The 16,267-nt window shown below is 42.8% G+C and overlaps 2 protein-coding genes across 6 annotated transcripts in view; one reads left to right on the top strand and one right to left on the bottom strand.

The window, feature by feature from the left end:
- LOC111968124 (interferon regulatory factor 2) overlaps window positions 1–7,939 on the top strand; it is a 13,358-nt gene extending 5,419 nt beyond the window's left edge. For both annotated transcript variants that reach the window (XM_023993685.2, XM_023993686.2), the window contains exons 5-9: window positions 5,247–5,339; window positions 5,482–5,631; window positions 7,307–7,347; window positions 7,473–7,566; window positions 7,697–7,939. In XM_023993685.2, the coding sequence (XP_023849453.1) occupies window positions 5,247–5,339; window positions 5,482–5,631; window positions 7,307–7,347; window positions 7,473–7,566; window positions 7,697–7,776 (458 nt within the window). In that variant the 3' untranslated portion in view covers window positions 7,777–7,939. The remainder of the gene's footprint in view (window positions 1–5,246; window positions 5,340–5,481; window positions 5,632–7,306; window positions 7,348–7,472; window positions 7,567–7,696) is intronic.
- A 521-nt stretch (window positions 7,940–8,460) lies between these two features.
- Window positions 8,461–16,004, bottom strand: LOC111968123 (nucleolar RNA helicase 2). 4 transcript variants are annotated; one of them, XM_023993681.2, is made up of 14 exons: window positions 15,845–16,004; window positions 13,427–13,693; window positions 13,013–13,174; window positions 12,826–12,898; window positions 12,516–12,694; window positions 12,232–12,349; window positions 11,874–12,059; window positions 11,581–11,726; window positions 10,642–10,791; window positions 10,263–10,424; window positions 9,787–10,140; window positions 9,505–9,639; window positions 9,274–9,318; window positions 8,461–8,943 (listed from the first exon to the last, which is right to left on the bottom strand). In XM_023993681.2, exons 1-14 carry the CDS (start codon window positions 15,926–15,928, stop codon window positions 8,689–8,691), a joined length of 2,316 nt encoding a protein of 771 aa, XP_023849449.1. In that variant the 5' UTR covers window positions 15,929–16,004; the 3' UTR covers window positions 8,461–8,688. The 4 variants fall into 4 exon arrangements, with proteins under 4 accessions (XP_023849449.1, XP_070301098.1, XP_023849451.1 ...); XM_070444997.1 differs by having other exon boundaries at window positions 13,013–13,171; XM_023993683.2 differs by having other exon boundaries at window positions 13,013–13,168.
- Between the last annotated feature and the right edge of the window lie 263 nt (window positions 16,005–16,267).

The raw sequence follows: 16,267 nt of genomic DNA, 5'->3' as shown, positions 1-16,267 counted from the left end.
CCCCAAAACACACCACCCCCCACCCACAACCAAACCAAAAACACCCCACAACACCAACCCCACCCCAACCAACCACACCCCACCCCCAACCTCCCACCCCACCCCCCCCCCCCCCCCCCCCCCCCCCCCACCCCCCCCCCCCCCAACCCCCACCCCCCCCCCCCCACCAACAAACAACCCCCCCAAAAACAACCCCTAAACTCCAAAACCCCAACAAACACCCCCAACCCAACCCACACCCACCAACCCACAACACCCACCCCCCCCCCAAACATGCCAAGAACAGATCTCAGTTTGCCGGTCATAGGGTAACCAGCATGTTTAATTCAGCGCTATTTAACCCAAAAACAAGTGTTCAAGTGAGAATTAGGCAGGTCTGCATGAAATTCCGTGCCTACTTCACCCAATATTTATTTTTGCAAAAGAAGTTGTGTGCAGTTCGTAGTTAGCTGCACGGCACATGGCAAAATTCAAATGTATTTATTTTGAATAGCCCTTCTTACATCAGCTGATATATCAAAAGTGCTGTACAGAAAACCCAGCCTAAAACCCCAAACAGCAAAACAATGCAGGTTGTGAAGCATGTGGCTAGGAAAAACTCCCTAGAAAGGCCAAAACCTAGCAAGAAACCTAGAGAGGAACCAGGCTATGAGGGTGTGCCAGTCCTCTTCTGGGCTGTGCCGGGTGGAGATTATAACAGAACATGGCCAAGATGTTCAAATGTTCATAAATGACCAGCATGGTCAAATTATAGTAATCACAGTGGACAGGTCAGGGTTCCATAGCCGCAGGAGAACAGTTGAAACTGGAACAGCAGCAAGGCCAGGTGGACTGGGACAGCAAGGAGTCATTCATGCCCGGTAGTCCTGACGCATGGTCCTAGGGCTCAGGTCCGCCGAGAGAGAGAAAGAAAGAGAGAAGGAGAAATTAGAGAGAGCATACTCTAAATTCACACAGGACACCGGATAAGACAGGAGAAGTACTCCAGATATAACAAAACCTGACCCTAGCCCCCGACACATAAACTACTGCAGCATAAATACTGGAGGCTGAGACAGGACGGGGTCAGGAGACACTGTGGCCCCATCCGATGATACCCCGGACAGGGCCAAACAGGAAGGATATAACCCACCCACTTTGCCAAAGCACAGCCCCGCACCACTAGAGATATCTTCAACCACCAACGTACAATCCTGAGACAAGGCGAGTACAGCCCCACAAGATCTCCGCCACGGCACAAACCAAGGGGGGCGCCAACCCAGACAGGACAGATCACGTCAGTGGACTCAACCCACTCAAGTGACGCACCCCTCCTAGGAGGCATGAAAGAGCACCAGTAAGCCAGTGACTCAGCCCCTGTAATAGGGTTAGAGACAGAAGAATCCCAAGTGGAGAGAGGGAACCGGCCAGGCAGAGACAGCAAGGGCGGTTCGCTTGCTCCAGAGCTTTCCGTTCACCTTCACACTCCTGGGCCAGACTACACTCAATCGTATACCTACTGAAGAGATAAGTCTTCAGGAAAGACTTAAAGGTTGAGACCGAGTCTGCGTCTCTCACATGGTGAGAGTGGACCGTAGCGTACGTGTAGGTATGTACGGCAGGACCAACTCGGAAAGATAGGTAGGAGCAAGCCCATGTAACGCTTTGGAGGTTAACAGTAAAACCTTGAAATCAACCCTTGCCTTAACAGGAAGCCAGTGTAGGAAGCTAGCACTGGAGTAATATGACACATTTTGGTTCTAGTCAGGATTCTAGCAGCCGTATTTAGCACTACCTGAAGTTTATTTATGCTTTATCCGCGGTAGCCGGAAAGTAGAGCATTGACGATAGTCTACCCTAGAAGTAACAAAAGCATGGATTAATTTTTCTGCAAATTTTTGGACAGAAAATTTCTGATTTTTGCAATGTTACGTAGATGGAAAAAAGCTGTCCTTGAAACAGTCTTGATATGTTCGTCAAAAGAGAGATCAGGGTCCAGAGTAACGCTGAGGTCCTTCACAGTTTATTTGAGACGACTTTACAACCATCAAGATTAATTGCAGATTCAACAGAAGATCTCTTTGTTTCTTGGGACCTAGAACAAGCATCTCTGTTTTGTCCGAGTTTAAAAGTATAAAGTTTCAGCCATCCACCTTCTTATGTCTGAAACACAGGCTTCTAGCGAGGGCAATTTTGGGGCTTCACCACTGTTTCATTGAAATGTACAGCTGTGTGTCATCTGCATAGCAGTGAAAGTTAACATTATGTTTTCGAATGACATCCCCAAGAGGTAAAATATATAGTGAAAACAATAGTGGTCCTAAAACGAAACCTTGAGGAAACACCGAAATGTACAGTTGATTTGTCAGAGACAAAACATTCACAGCTCACAGAGACAAACTGATATCTTTCCGACAGATAAGATCTAAACCAGGCCAGAACTTGTCCGTGTAGACCAATTTGGGTTTCCAATCTCTCCAAAAGAATGTGGTGATCGATGGTATCAAAGGCAGCACTAAGGTCTAGTAGCACGAGGACAGATGCAGAGCCTCGGTCTGACGCCATTAAAAGGTCATTTACCACCTTCACAAGTGCAGTCTCAGTGCTATGATGGGGTCTTAAACCAGACTGAAGCATTTCGTATACATTGTTTGTCTTCAGGAAGGCAGTGAGTTGCTGAATTTTTTTCTAAAATTTTTGAGAGGAATGGAAGATTCGATATAGGCCGATAGTTCTTTCTATTTTCTGGGTCAAGGTTTGGCTTTTTCAAGAGAGGCTTTATTACTGCCACTTTTAGTGAGTTTGGTACACATCCGGTGGATAGAGAGCCGTTTATTATGTTCAACATAGGAAGGCCAAGCACATGAAGCAGCTCTTTCAGTAGTTTAGTTGGAATAGGATCCAGTATGTAGCTTGAAGGTTTAGAGGCCATGATTATTTTCATCATTGTGTCAAGAGATATAGTACTAAAACACTTAAGTGTCTCTCTTGATCCTAGGTCCTGGCAGAGTTGTGCAAACTCAGGACAGCTGAGCTTTGGAGGAATACGCAGATTTAAAGAGGAGTCCGTAATTTGCTTTCTAATGATCATGATCTTTTCCTCAAAGAAGTTCATGAATTTATTACTGCTGAAGTGAAAGCCATCCTCACTTGGAGAATGCTGCTTTTTAGTTAGCTTTGCGACAGTATCAAAAATACATTTTGATTGTTCTTATTTTCCTCAATTAAGTTGGAAAAGTAGGATGATCGAACAGCAGTGAGGGCTCTTCGATACTGCACGGTACTGTCTTTCCAAGCTAGTCAGAAGACTTCCAGTTTGGTGTGGCGCCATTTCCGTTCCAATTTTCTGGAAGCTTGCTTCAGAGCTCGGGTATTTTCTGTATACCAGGGAGCTAGTTTCTTATGACAAATGTTTTTAGTTTTTATGGGTGCAACTGCATCTAGGGTATTGCGCAAGGTTAAATTGAGTTCCTCAGTTAGGTGGTTAACTGATTTTTGTCCTCTGATGTCCTTGGGTAGGCAGAGGGAGTCTGGAAGAGCATCAAGGAATCTTTGGGTTGTCTGAGAATTTATAGCACGACTTTTGATGAGCAGATTATTTGTTGTGATTGCAAACGTAATAAAATGGTGGTCCGATAGTCCAGGATTATGAGGAAAAACATTAAGATCTACAACATTTATTCCATGGGACAAAACTAGGTCCAGAGTATGATTGTGGCAGTGAGTAGGTCCGGAGACATGTTGGACAAAACCCACTGAGTCGATGATGGCTCCGAAAGCCTTTTGGAGTGGGTCTGTGGAATTTTCCATGTGAATATTAAAGTCACCAAAAATTTGAATATTATCTGCTATGACTACAAGGTCCGATAGGGATTCAGGGAACTCAGTGAGGAACACTGTATATGGCCCAGCAGGCCTGTAAACAGTAGCTATAAAAAGTGATTGAGTAGGCTGCATAGATTTCATGACTAGAAGCTCAAAAGACGAAAACGTAGGTTTTTTTGGTGRAAATTGAAATTTGCTATCGTAAATGTTAGCAACACCTCCGCCTTTGCGGGATGCACAGGGGATATGGTCACTAGTGTAACCAGGAGGTGAGGCCTCATTTAACACAGTAAATTCATCAGGCTTAAGCCATGTTTCAGTCAGGCCAATCACATCAAGATTAMGATCAGTGATTAGTTKATTGACTATAACTGCCTTTGAAGTGAGGGATCTAACATTAAGTAGCCCTATTTTGAGATGTGAGGTATCACGATCTCTTTCAATAATGACAGGAATGGAGGAGGTCTTTATTCTAGTGAGATTGCTAAAGCGAACAGCCATGTTTAGTTTTGCCCAACCTAGGTCGAGGCACAGACATGGTCTCAATGGGGATAGCTGAGCTAACTACACTGACTGTGCTAGTGGCAGACTCCACTAAGCAGGCATGCTGGCTAAAAGCCTGCTGCCTGGCCTGCACCCTATTTCATTGTGGAGCTAGGGGAGTTAGAGCCCTGTCTATGTTGGTAGATAAAATGAGAGCACCCGTCCAGCTAGGATGGAGTCACTCCTCAACAGGCCAGGCTTGGTCCTGTCTGTGGGTGAGTCCCAGAAAGAGGGCCAATTATCTACAAATTCTATCTTTTGGGAGGGGCAGAAAACAGTTTTCAATCAGCGATTGAGTTGTGAGACTGCTGTAGAGCTCATCACTCCCCCTAACTGGGAAGGGGCCAGAGACAATTACTCTATGCCGACACATCTTTCTAGCTGATTTACATGCTGAAGCTATGTTGCGCTTGGTGACCTCTGACTGTTTCATCCTAACATCGTTGGTGCCGACGATCACCAAAACAAGTAGTTACCTACTGAAAACACTACCTAGATTAGACTTTAGTTCAACTTCCACCAAGCTACTGCAAAATGTAGTTCAACTACTAGTTAAACTACATCACAGGAGGTTGGTGGCAACTTAATTGGGAATGGGCTCATGGTAATGGCTGGAGCGGAATATGTGGAATGGTATCAGATACACCAAACACATGATTTCCATGCATTAAATGCCATTCCACTTGCGCCGTTCCCGTTCCAGATATTATTATGAGTCATTCTCCCCACAGCTGCCTCCACCGAACTACATGTAGTTCACTGCTCCACAACACGGGTTGTTTATCATATTAAGTTGATTTAAATGATCAAGAGTATACATCTCAGTGATGGAATATAGTTCACTGATAATAATAAGTCATAATGTGTTGTTTCCTGTCCCTTTCTTTGTTCCTGTCTAGGACCACAGAAGTCAGAAGTTGATATAAAACATAGTCCGATCTTCCTCGCAGAAAATGAGGCACGCTCTTGTGCTCCACTGGATGGGTTTGAAGGTAGGGACAACTCACTATATAAGGTATTGGCAGAAAGTCACCGTCCTGCATTKTCTTATGGCGTGTTGATTAGTGCATTTGGGGTTCTCTTGATATCAACTCAAACTAGTGTTTAAGCATCAGCCCGTCCCCGTTTCCATAGAGGTTTTCCTGAAGTACAGAGGTGGACAGACCAGTCACAACCCTGCTATGTTTCATGTCGAGGACAAATACCCTCCCAACAACAGCAAAGAGGAAAGATCACCAGAACAGCCCTACTCTCACCAGTCTTCCTTCACACCTGAAGCATATAGTAAGAGCTGCATATGCAGGTTGGCATTTATTGACATGACTCATGTACTGCACGGTGGGAACTAGCTGGCACAGCCAGTTATAAAATCTGATTTCAAACCTAACCACACCCTTACCACACTGCTAACCCTAACCTTAAATTAAGACCAAAAAGCTATTTTTTGGTTTTCATGAATTTTTACAATACAGACAATTTTGACTTTGCAGTTGGCCCATCTAGCAGAAATCGCTCAGTTCTGCCTACAGAGCAAGACTCATGACAATAAACGCCTTTTTACCTTCTAYAAAATATTCACAATCCCTTGACTTTTTCCACATTTTGTTGTCACAYCCTGAATTTGAAATTGATTATATTGAGATGTTGTGTCACTGGCCTGCACACAATACCCCATAATGTTTTACACATTTTTACAAATTAATAAAAAATGGAAAGCTGTCTTGAGTCAATATATTCAACCCCTTTGTTATGGCAAGCCTAAATAAGTTCAGGTGTAAATATGTGCTTAAAAATTTACACGGACTCACTGTGTGCAATAATAGTGTTTAACTTGTTTTTTAAATGACGACCTCATCTCTGTACCCCACACATACAATTATCTGTAAGGACGCCCAATAGAGCAGCGAATTTCACAAAGACCAGGGAGGTATTCCAATGCCTCGCAAAGAAGGGTGGGTAAAATGGGTAAAAAAATTATTAAAAAAGCAGACATTGAATATCCTTTGGAGCATGGTGAAATTATTACACTTTGGATGGTTTATCAACACACCCAGTCACCAGAAATATACAGGCGTCCTTCRTAACTCAGTTGTTAGAGAGGAAGGAAACCGCTCAAGGATTTCAACATAAGGCCAATGGTGACTTTAAAACAGTTAGAGAAATTAACTATGTCCTGAATACAAAGTGTTGTTTGGGGGGATATCCGACACAACACATCACTGAGTACCACTCTTCATATTTTCAAGCATGGTGGTGGCTGCATCATGTTATGGGTATGCTTGTCATCGGGAAGGACTAGGGAGTTTTTTAGGATAAAAAGAAACAGAATAGAGCTAAGTAGAGGCAAAATCCTAGAGGAAAACCTGGTTCAGTCTGCTTTCAACAGACACTGGGAGACAAATTAAACTTTCAGCAGGACAATATCCTAAAACAAGGCCAAATATACACTGAAGTTGCTTACCAAAACGACATTGAATGTTCCCGTGTGGCCTAGTTATTTTTGACTTAAAATCATRTTGAAAATATATGACAAGACTTGAAAATGGCTGTCTAACAATGATCAACAACAAACACGACAGAGCTTGAATAATTTAAAAAAAGAATGTGCAAATATTGTACAATCCAGGTATGCAAAGCTTTTAGACTTACCCAGAAAGAATCACAGTTGTAATCACTGCCAATGGTGATTCTAACATGTATTAACTCAGGGGTGTGAATACTTATGTTAAATTAGATATTTTTGTATTCCATTTTCAATAAATGTACAAAAACTTTAACTTTGTCATTATGGGGTATTATGTGAATTCAGGCTTTAAAACAAAATGTGGAATAAGTCAAGGGGTATGAATACTTTCTGAAGGTACTTTATAAAGCTAGTGTCAATATTCAAACAAAAGTAGTTTGAGTATTTTTTCTATAAAAGATAACATTTTGCCTGGTCTTATTTGTACCAATACAGAAAACTCTGATGCTAATGAGCAAGCAGAGGCAATATTCAAGGTAAACTAGCAGTTTCTATGATTTCAGAGGGGATTTGTGTAAGCTCGTTACTATGTATAATATGAACATACATTATAACATTCCATGCAACTACAACTTCAAACCAGTGACATGTGCTCCTGCAGATAGTTGATCACCTAAAACACTTGGAGCACTGGAGCCAGTCTAATGACAACAGAAGCTGGAGGGCAGCAGACACCACCTGGGTGGACAGTTACTGTAAGTAAGGCACTTGGCAATAAACTATCTTCATTCCTCAAGCGGACAACTTTCAAGTCGTTTCCTCACAGATATGGTTCACATTTTGGGTGATAAATCCTTTTAAATACGTTTATCCTCCACTCTACAGGTGAGAATATGGATTACTTGGGGTATCCCATGGAGACTGACTGCTACACATACAGTGCACAGCAAATACCATTTCTATGAGACGAGCAGGAGCAACATGCATCGAACAGAATGCCAAGCTAAAATCCCTGAAAAAGGAGGATATACCACATTCCAAGCCATGCTGGCACAAGATCTCTAAAATTCTGTATTCTGATGGACTGCAAGACGGCGACCAAGGGACTGAGCACACATACAGCACATTAAAAACTATTAAGTTCTACACCATCACATTAGTCTACTTGTTCAGATTAGAATTACTGAGTTCTTTTAAATGTTTGCTTTTTATTGAACTAAATTGAGAATTTTAGCATAGCATCTCAGGAAATGCCCTTTAAGATTGAGATGGTTTAGGATGAGTTGGACCACAGAGTGAAGGAAAAACATCAACAAGTGCTCAGCATGTGGCAACTCCCAAGACTGTTGGAAAAGCATTCCTCATGAAACTGGTTGAGAGAATGCCAATAGTGTGCAAAGCTGTCATCAAGGCAAAGGGTGGCTACTTTGAAGAATCTCAAAGATGAAATATATTTTGATTTGTTTAACACTTTTTTGGTTACTACATGATTCCATGCGTGTTATTTCATAGTTTTGATGTCTTCAATATTATTCTACAATGTAGAAAATAGTAATAAAGAAAAACCCTGGAATGAGTAGGTGTTTCCAAACGTTTGACTGGTTCTGTCCAAGGAAGAATTTTGGGGGGGATAAAAAACAGTACGCGAAAAAGATCTAGATTTTTATTTCCTCAGACCACCTTTAATGAAAACATCTCATTCTAATGAATGGGCTTATTCCAAGTACAGATAGTTGAATGCATAATTGCAAATCAGGTCATACATATTTTGCGGAATTTCCTTTCGCGCTGGTAACAGTCAGTCCACCAAACACCAGTAAAAACCAGGAAACAGACAGACAGCTATGTCAACAGTCCAGCGAATGGGAGGTCAGTGGTTAATAATCAAACGCACTGCTGAAGCTGCGTTTATGACTGCCTCCACCTCTCCAGTTGCCGCCGCCGCCTCCGCCGTTTCTGAAGCCACGGCCACCTCCCTGTCCTCCGAAGGAACGTCCATATCCACGGTCACCTCCCTGTCCTCCGAAGGAACGTCCATATCCACGGTCACCACCCATGCGCGGTTTCTCCTCCAGCTCAGGAAGCTCTGTGGCGATTGACAGCTGCCAACGTCTACCGTCCTGCCAGGCATCCTGAGAAGACAATTGGAGTGATCACCGCAAGGACAATAGGGACTCTGTTACTAACCACATGATCTATAGTGGCCTTAATTAATGAAGCCTTTGTTTTTAACAAAAAAAAGTGATGGATTGCTTGTGTTGTGAAATTTGAGGCAGTAGCATCACTCTGGCAGAGCTTGACAGTAAGGCTGGGGAAATACTCTAAAATGCCCACAATGAAAATGCAGTTTGAGAAATGGTCTTGGATAATTGCTCTTCTCAGCTTTGAATAACATTAAACCAAGCCTTTTACATGTGTCCATTTGTCACAGCTGAGAGGAAAAGTATCTGCTCTCGACTTACCTGGTACTCCTTTACCTTGTCAGCCGGAACATCAAAACAGACTCCCTGCAGAGCAAAAAACAAAGCTCACGGATCAAATTTTTGCTTAACATCAGGCAAGTAAATTACAGAGCCTCAATAGTATTGCTATTATAGTACAAAGAGTGAAGGAGGATGGTTTTATTTCAACGGTGAAAACAGAGACATCACCCTTCCCCTTCTGACCGGAGGCACAATGAATGACAAATGTACCATTTTGCCCTTGAGGAAGGTCATCCCCCGGATCATGTTGTCAATCTCCTCTCCCAGCTGCTCCTTCAGACCACGCCAGGCACAGCCAATGTTTTGCAGCTCCTGGGAGCTGTTCATTGTCATTGTGGTGTAGCCCTGGATGGATTGAATAACAAACATTAAATACAAGTTCGAACCTTTCACGGTGCATTTTAAACCATTATGGGCATTTACACATGTTGACAGGTCCTTCATTATTCAATTGCTACATGTAGACTGAGCTAACAGGGTCTAAACACTCACAGTGTCAGAGTTGAGGAGGGACCTCTGCTCCAAGGCAGTGGCTCCTGATATGTGTGCCAGGGCGGCAGACAGGGCCTCCACGGCCCCACGCTCCTCAATCAGCTTGGTAGCAGACACGCGGAAATATTCAATGGCTTGGGGAGGCACAGAGTCTAAAAACCTCACTGCGTCTTTACTGGACGATTTGATGATGTCATTGGCAGTGGGCACTCCAACCCGCTTAAATGTAATGCATGCTTTCTCCTCTACATATCGGAGCTGGTCTTCTTCTTTGCGTTGGTAGAAACAGATGCAGACGCCAGTCCTGCCAGCCCGACCAGTTCGACCTGACCGGTGAATGTAGGACTCCACATCCTGGTAGAGGGACAACGAAGCGTTCACGTTAATACCTTGTTGTTGTTGTTGCTAGATCAATTACAGTGTTACTACACATGTATAAGAGCATCTAACATGGTGTTATCACAGTATTCATCTACCTTTGGGGGTGAGCACTGCACGACCAGGTCTACCTCTGGGATGTCCAACCCGCGGGCAGCAACGTTGGTGGCCACTAAGACCTCGAAGGTGCCACTTCTGAAGCCCTTCAGTGTGATCTCCCTCTGCTTCTGAGGAATGTCCCCATGAAGTGACTGGGAACTCTGCAACATTGAACACAATCAGACCCGAGAATGAATAAGCCGATGAACCCATTAGAAATAGTCAACTACCGCACTTGACTTTCAATGTCATTTACGTCCGTCGTGTCAAACCTTCCAGGTTGATCATTGTATCAATGTCCTACCTCACTAATTCAGTGTGCACAGTGTAGCAAAATTAAAACTAACAATCAACAAAGCTACAGCAGGTTTCTGGTACCTGCTTTATGGAGGCATTCATTGACAGCTCGTTGGCATCCTTCTTGGTCTCACAGAAAACGATGGTGCGGCCGTGGCTCCCGCTGTAAACCTGCACCACATCCCCAATGACTGCAGCCCTCTGGGACCAGTGACACGCTATAGCAAGGTGCTGGGTGGGGAGGAAGAGACGGAGAAGACATTTAACAAAAAGTGTTGATCACTGTGAAAACAACTATGTTTAGTAGGCCTGAGTGAACCACACATTACAAAATGAGAAACATTTTGAAATGACAGCTAAAAATCAGTATTGCGTGGTCTTTTACCAGTTTGACATGAACAGAAAATGTCAAATGTATGCATGCATGAGTAAGTCGCTTTCGATAAAAGCATCTGCTAAATCGCATGTATAATTATTATAAATGGGACGGGCTAAATATGGGTAAAGCTGCTAAATAGCTATGCTATATGTTAACTGGTTTGTATGTGAGCAGCGGAAGTGCCTAAAATAATGGTGTTTTTGATCACTAGAGTGCTTCCAGGTAAGACACACTTGATCTTTATCGCTGGATTACAGCCAAGTAGAAACTACAATAGTATGAGTCTGAGGATACAAAAATATGAGTTAAAAGTAGCTTAAGTCAGAAGAAACTGGTTCAGCAAGTATGATGTTTAAGAAACTTGTTGTGCATTTCTTATGAACCATGAAACTATTATGACATTTTCATCACCTGAAAAAACACATTAATAGCAACCAGGTGGCTTCATGCTCCTCTACAGAAGTATTAATAAATTATACATTTGGTTTCTAAAATGTACAATTTCAAATATGAAAAATGTCATCTGAATTGTGTGAGATTGTGAGAGTGAGATTTAAAAAACAAAAACAAAGTGGAAACCATTGTCAATCAAAATGAACCATCACTTGCTGAAAGGATAGGTAGTTTTCTTTCTTTCTTACCTCTACTGTGGTGGCAGTTTTCTGGGTCTTTTTGCCAATGAGGTCCACATGCTCATAGTTTGGCCTCATGTACCTCTTTGCCACATCATACACCCATGATGGGCATGTGGCAGAGAAGAGCAGGGTCTGGGGGTTGGTCTCAGAGTCTGCCCACAAATAAACCTTGGATCAGTTCTGTGCATTTATTCCGTACTAAATGTTAAGACACACTATTTTGGCCACCCATCCAACCCAAGGAAAATCTACAGTATATGGCCTAAATCAATCAATCCCATATGAAAATGTCTCATTACCTTTTTGGTAAGATGCCGACAGTATCTCCTCCACCTGGTCTGCAAAGCCCATATCAAGCATTTGGTCCACTTCATCTAATACAACGTGCTTCAATTGAGACAGGTCCAGTTTGTTATTCTGTAGATGGTCCTTGATACGACCTGGAGTTCCCACTAGGATATCGATGCCACTGCGGATCGCATCAACTGAGAGAAAACAGTTCAAAATGATTTTCCACAAATATGATCAACTTAACCGTTTATGCAATTTATAGCGTCACTTTTCACAAATAAATAACAGGCACTTTGCAATCAAGCCAAATTGTGCACAACTAGAGGATGTTAAATTGAAAAAGTAAGAAATGGGAATGAAACTCACGTTGGGGGTTGTAGGAGCTCCCACCATAGAAACATGTAACAGACAGTTTCTTTGTCATGTCCTTGAAATCCTTGGATACTTGAATAGCCAATTCTCTGGTTGGAGCAAGGCACAAAATCTATAGAAGTGTACACGGTTAATGATGGAGAAAAAAACAAACATTAAGTATTTCGGTCAAAAGATTATACATGCTCTCCAAGACTACATTATGTAGCTAATTGACAATATCTTAGCACTAACAGCACATGCTGAATATCTGATGGCAGTATCTGCAGCAGACCTACCTTTGGGGCTCTGCCCCTCTTCTTGTCATCTGGGTCATTTTGGAGTTTCTCGATCAGCGGAATGGCAAAAGCTAAAGTTTTCCCAGTGCCTGTTCTTGCCTGGCCAATCACATCCTTTCCCTCGTACACAGAATTGAAGGTTTGTGTTTGGATGTCAAAGAGGTAAGATATGCCTCTTGCTAGAGGGAAAGGAGACAATTAAAATGTAGGCAGCCCAAATATCAAATAACAGACTGCACGTTTAAAGATGGGTAACTCAACTGAAAAAGCATTTTAGTTGAATGAAAATAGACAAATAAGAAAAAAATACCTTCAAGTAGTTTAATGGTGTTGGGGGAGATTCTGAAGTTAGAGAAGGCTCCCTCTTTCTGTTCTTGTGTCTCCTAAACGCATGAAAATAGAAAATTCAACAGACTGACAATGTTCTTAAAGTCCTTTAAATGATTTTCCCACAAACCACTTCACTGAAGAATAAGAACATCCCTGGAAAGACTCACGGTTTCTACTCCACTTTCGGAGTCCTCGCTTGATTGTGCTGGAGTTGTCGCCGCGGTATGCCCATTAGTTTGTGCAATCAGCTTGGGAGTCTCAGGAAACACTCCGTTGACGATGACTTTTTCATCTGTCTTTTTTTCCTTTTTCTTCTTCTTCTTCTTCTTCTGTTGATAATGGCAGAATGGGAAATGGTAAAAAGATGCCTTGCCATGTTGATTACTGATTAACATTTATTCTGTTGACCTAGCTAGTTTCAAAAGGTCTGATTATGAAATGATTATATTAATTCCCATCTGAAGACTAGCTCAAATAAACAATGTGTATTTGAAAAACAGATGTCAAAACAAATCCAATCTGTTGTAATGCAGTACTGAGTGTAGACATGTTTTATCAAAACAATATATAATATAAGTAACCTCGGTTGCTTTGTCATTGTCTGCAGACTCCTCATTGGAATGAGATGTGTTGTCCTTCAAAGGTGATTCTTGTGCGTTGCCGTTAACATCATCTTGTGTGTTGCCGTTAACATCAACTTCTGCGCCCCCGTTAGTTGCGTCCTCCTTTTCCTTCTTCTTCTTCTTCTTCTTCTTGGGAGCAGGAGGTTCACAGTCAGGTTCCTCTTCAACAACCGTTTTCTGTTTCTTGATTTTCTTTCCCTCCTTGGTCTTCTTCTCCTTTATTTTCTACCAACCAAACACAGGGCACCAGACATTAGCACAGGGCACCAGACATTAGCACAGGGCACCAGACATTAAGTTGAAGGGGACAGAACAGTTGCAAGCTATATCAATGTATAGCTATATTTATTCTATAAGAGTGAACTAGAACTTAGTAGAAAGACAGATGGATACATTTGGCTCCCGAGTGGCACAGCGGTCTACGGCACTGCATCTCAGTGCTAGAGGCGTCACTACAGACCCTGGTTCGATTCCAGGCTGTATCACAACCGGCCGTGATTGGGAGTCCTACAGGGCGGCGCATAATTGGCCCAGCGTCGTCCGGTTTAAAAAAAATATTGTATTCGATAAATTGTTGCTGATCAGCAAGTTGGAATGGAGACATGTCGAGCAACGTCATCCATCAAGTGCTGTACGTGGCACAAATTGATAGGCTATGACTGTACCCGAGTACATGGCGGGCTCGCAGAGAGTCAGGGTTCCTGCCTGTGCGAACGGAGCTCAGTAGGCTACAGGGGCTACAGTAAATACAGTGCAGCTCAAGAGGCCGGGTTTGACCATGCAGCTCTGAAAACGTCACTAATCCAGTGTTTCAGGTGCCGAAGTCAATAATTGCTCACTAAGGTCTCCAGGTCGCAGTTGTAAATGAGAACTTGTTCTCAACTAGCCTAGTTGGTTAAATAAATAAAAAATAAGTGGGATGCATTGTTGAGCGCTACATCCCGAGGGGTTCATGTTGATTGTACAGAGATTGTGACAGCCGGTTGGTTATATGGCATACCTTGAGAAAGCAAGAACAAGATATATGTCAGGGGAAGTGCAGTATTATCATAAGGAGACATATAATTGGAATACAGAGAAGGAATGACGGGAAAAAGAGGCAGGGGAGGTCTAAAAGAGAGAGGGAGGAAGAGGGTGAGCTTGAGTCAGTTAAAAATTGCWGAAAAGGMGATGGTTTGTTAAAGAAGAATGGTAAGAAAGTATAAGCTGAATGAGCTGAAGACAGGAGGAGAACTGGAAGTGAAACAGGAGGAGAACTGGAAGTGAATGAGGGCGAAGTATTGGAGGTGGTAGGTGTGGTGAAGTTCTCAGAGCCRGAGGCTTGCACCGAGGGTCAGGATAAAGATGAGTCTAACAGTAGGAGTGACGTTTTTGGAAAAAGTGGACCTTTGCCTTTTGGCTGATCCACTTGTGCTCTCAGGGTGGGTGAAAACAGAGTTGGGTACTATGAGATTGTGAGGGTAACCAGAAGTGGTCTTGTGATAATTGTTTGTTTCTGCTGGTCAGAGGGAGAAGGCTCTCAGTGTTAAACAAATGGGGGCAAGAAATGTGAATTGTTTTGCGCTCAAGAAAAGGGCGCCATTGAAAGGAGTGATTACTGTGGTAGCAGTAAATGTTAAAGTTGACCAACTGAAGGGGAAGATTCACGGTGTTTGTGATGCTCCTCATTTGGTGCGAGGGAGAGCAGGGAGAGTGGGAAGTCATGGTCTGTTCTTTTGAGTTTTGATGCTGAGTCTTTGCCCGACAAAGTGATGTTAGGATATATAAGTTACAGGGTGTGTTAAGGAGTGTTGTTACATAATTTCAGGTTGTTGGCATGAGGTAGGACTAAATAGAATTAAATAACGGAGTAGGGTGGTGTTATTTTAATTACATTTGTTATTATGAGAGCGTAGTGTTTGATGGTAGGGCATTTGTTTATTTTTCAAGCCAAGTAAAATGGAGTTGTACTCCAGTCTAGTAGGTGGCGGTAATGCAACATATTGGATGCCAACCGCCGTTAAACCTCATCGAAGAAGAGTACATGGTGGCAAGTTGATCCTTCTGTTTTGCGGATCAGCTGACCACGTGTCATGGGCACGAGGCTGCGCGCTAGTAGCATTGAACATGCCATGTGGTGATGGCTAGCTACTTTCTACAAAGACTGGCAGTTGTTTAAACCTCTAACGTTACTTGTATTTTCCCGTAAAACTTACCTCTAGCATAATGGCAATATAATTTGAACAATATGACGACATTATATAACGTTAGCTACCACGCGGATGTAGAATGTAACTAGCTAGCATGCAGTATGGCGGCGCTAGCCAGCGGCTATAGTACAGTTTCGATTATTTAACGAGCGTTAACAACCAGCTATTTGTGTTCCATTTTACTTACTTTGGGTGTCGTACTGCCCGCACTAATGTCCATTTCACCTTCCATTCCGATGTCTTCGTTTTCWAAAAGAATCTTTGATGGCATCTTCCCCGGTTGTTTTCCCTTAGAGTGGACACAGGCTAACCCTACCGGCACGCGTACAGAAAGGAACGACACGACTGTGTGGTGTTGCGCTAGAGCTTTTACAAGCATAGAAATTGAGTAGGTAGAACGGCCCTCTCATTGGAAGCCAGTACAGAGCAACTTAGACGCCGTGATGTGGAACTTTAGGTTGGTTCTTTAGCTTAAAAATATGTGTGTCTTCTTCACAGGTGTTTTATGCGCGTTTGTACTCCATTCATAACAATGTTKATCTAATCTGTGCTGACATATGATAGTTTTATGGAAATTATGTACACAATATTTCTTCTACTTGTTCTAATT

The sequence above is a fragment of the Salvelinus sp. IW2-2015 genome, linkage group LG8 (genome assembly GCF_002910315.2).
Source record: "Salvelinus sp. IW2-2015 linkage group LG8, ASM291031v2, whole genome shotgun sequence".
In the NCBI taxonomy this organism is placed as follows: Eukaryota; Metazoa; Chordata; class Actinopteri; order Salmoniformes; family Salmonidae; genus Salvelinus; species Salvelinus sp. IW2-2015.
This window is presented reverse-complemented; position numbering and strand designations above follow the sequence as displayed.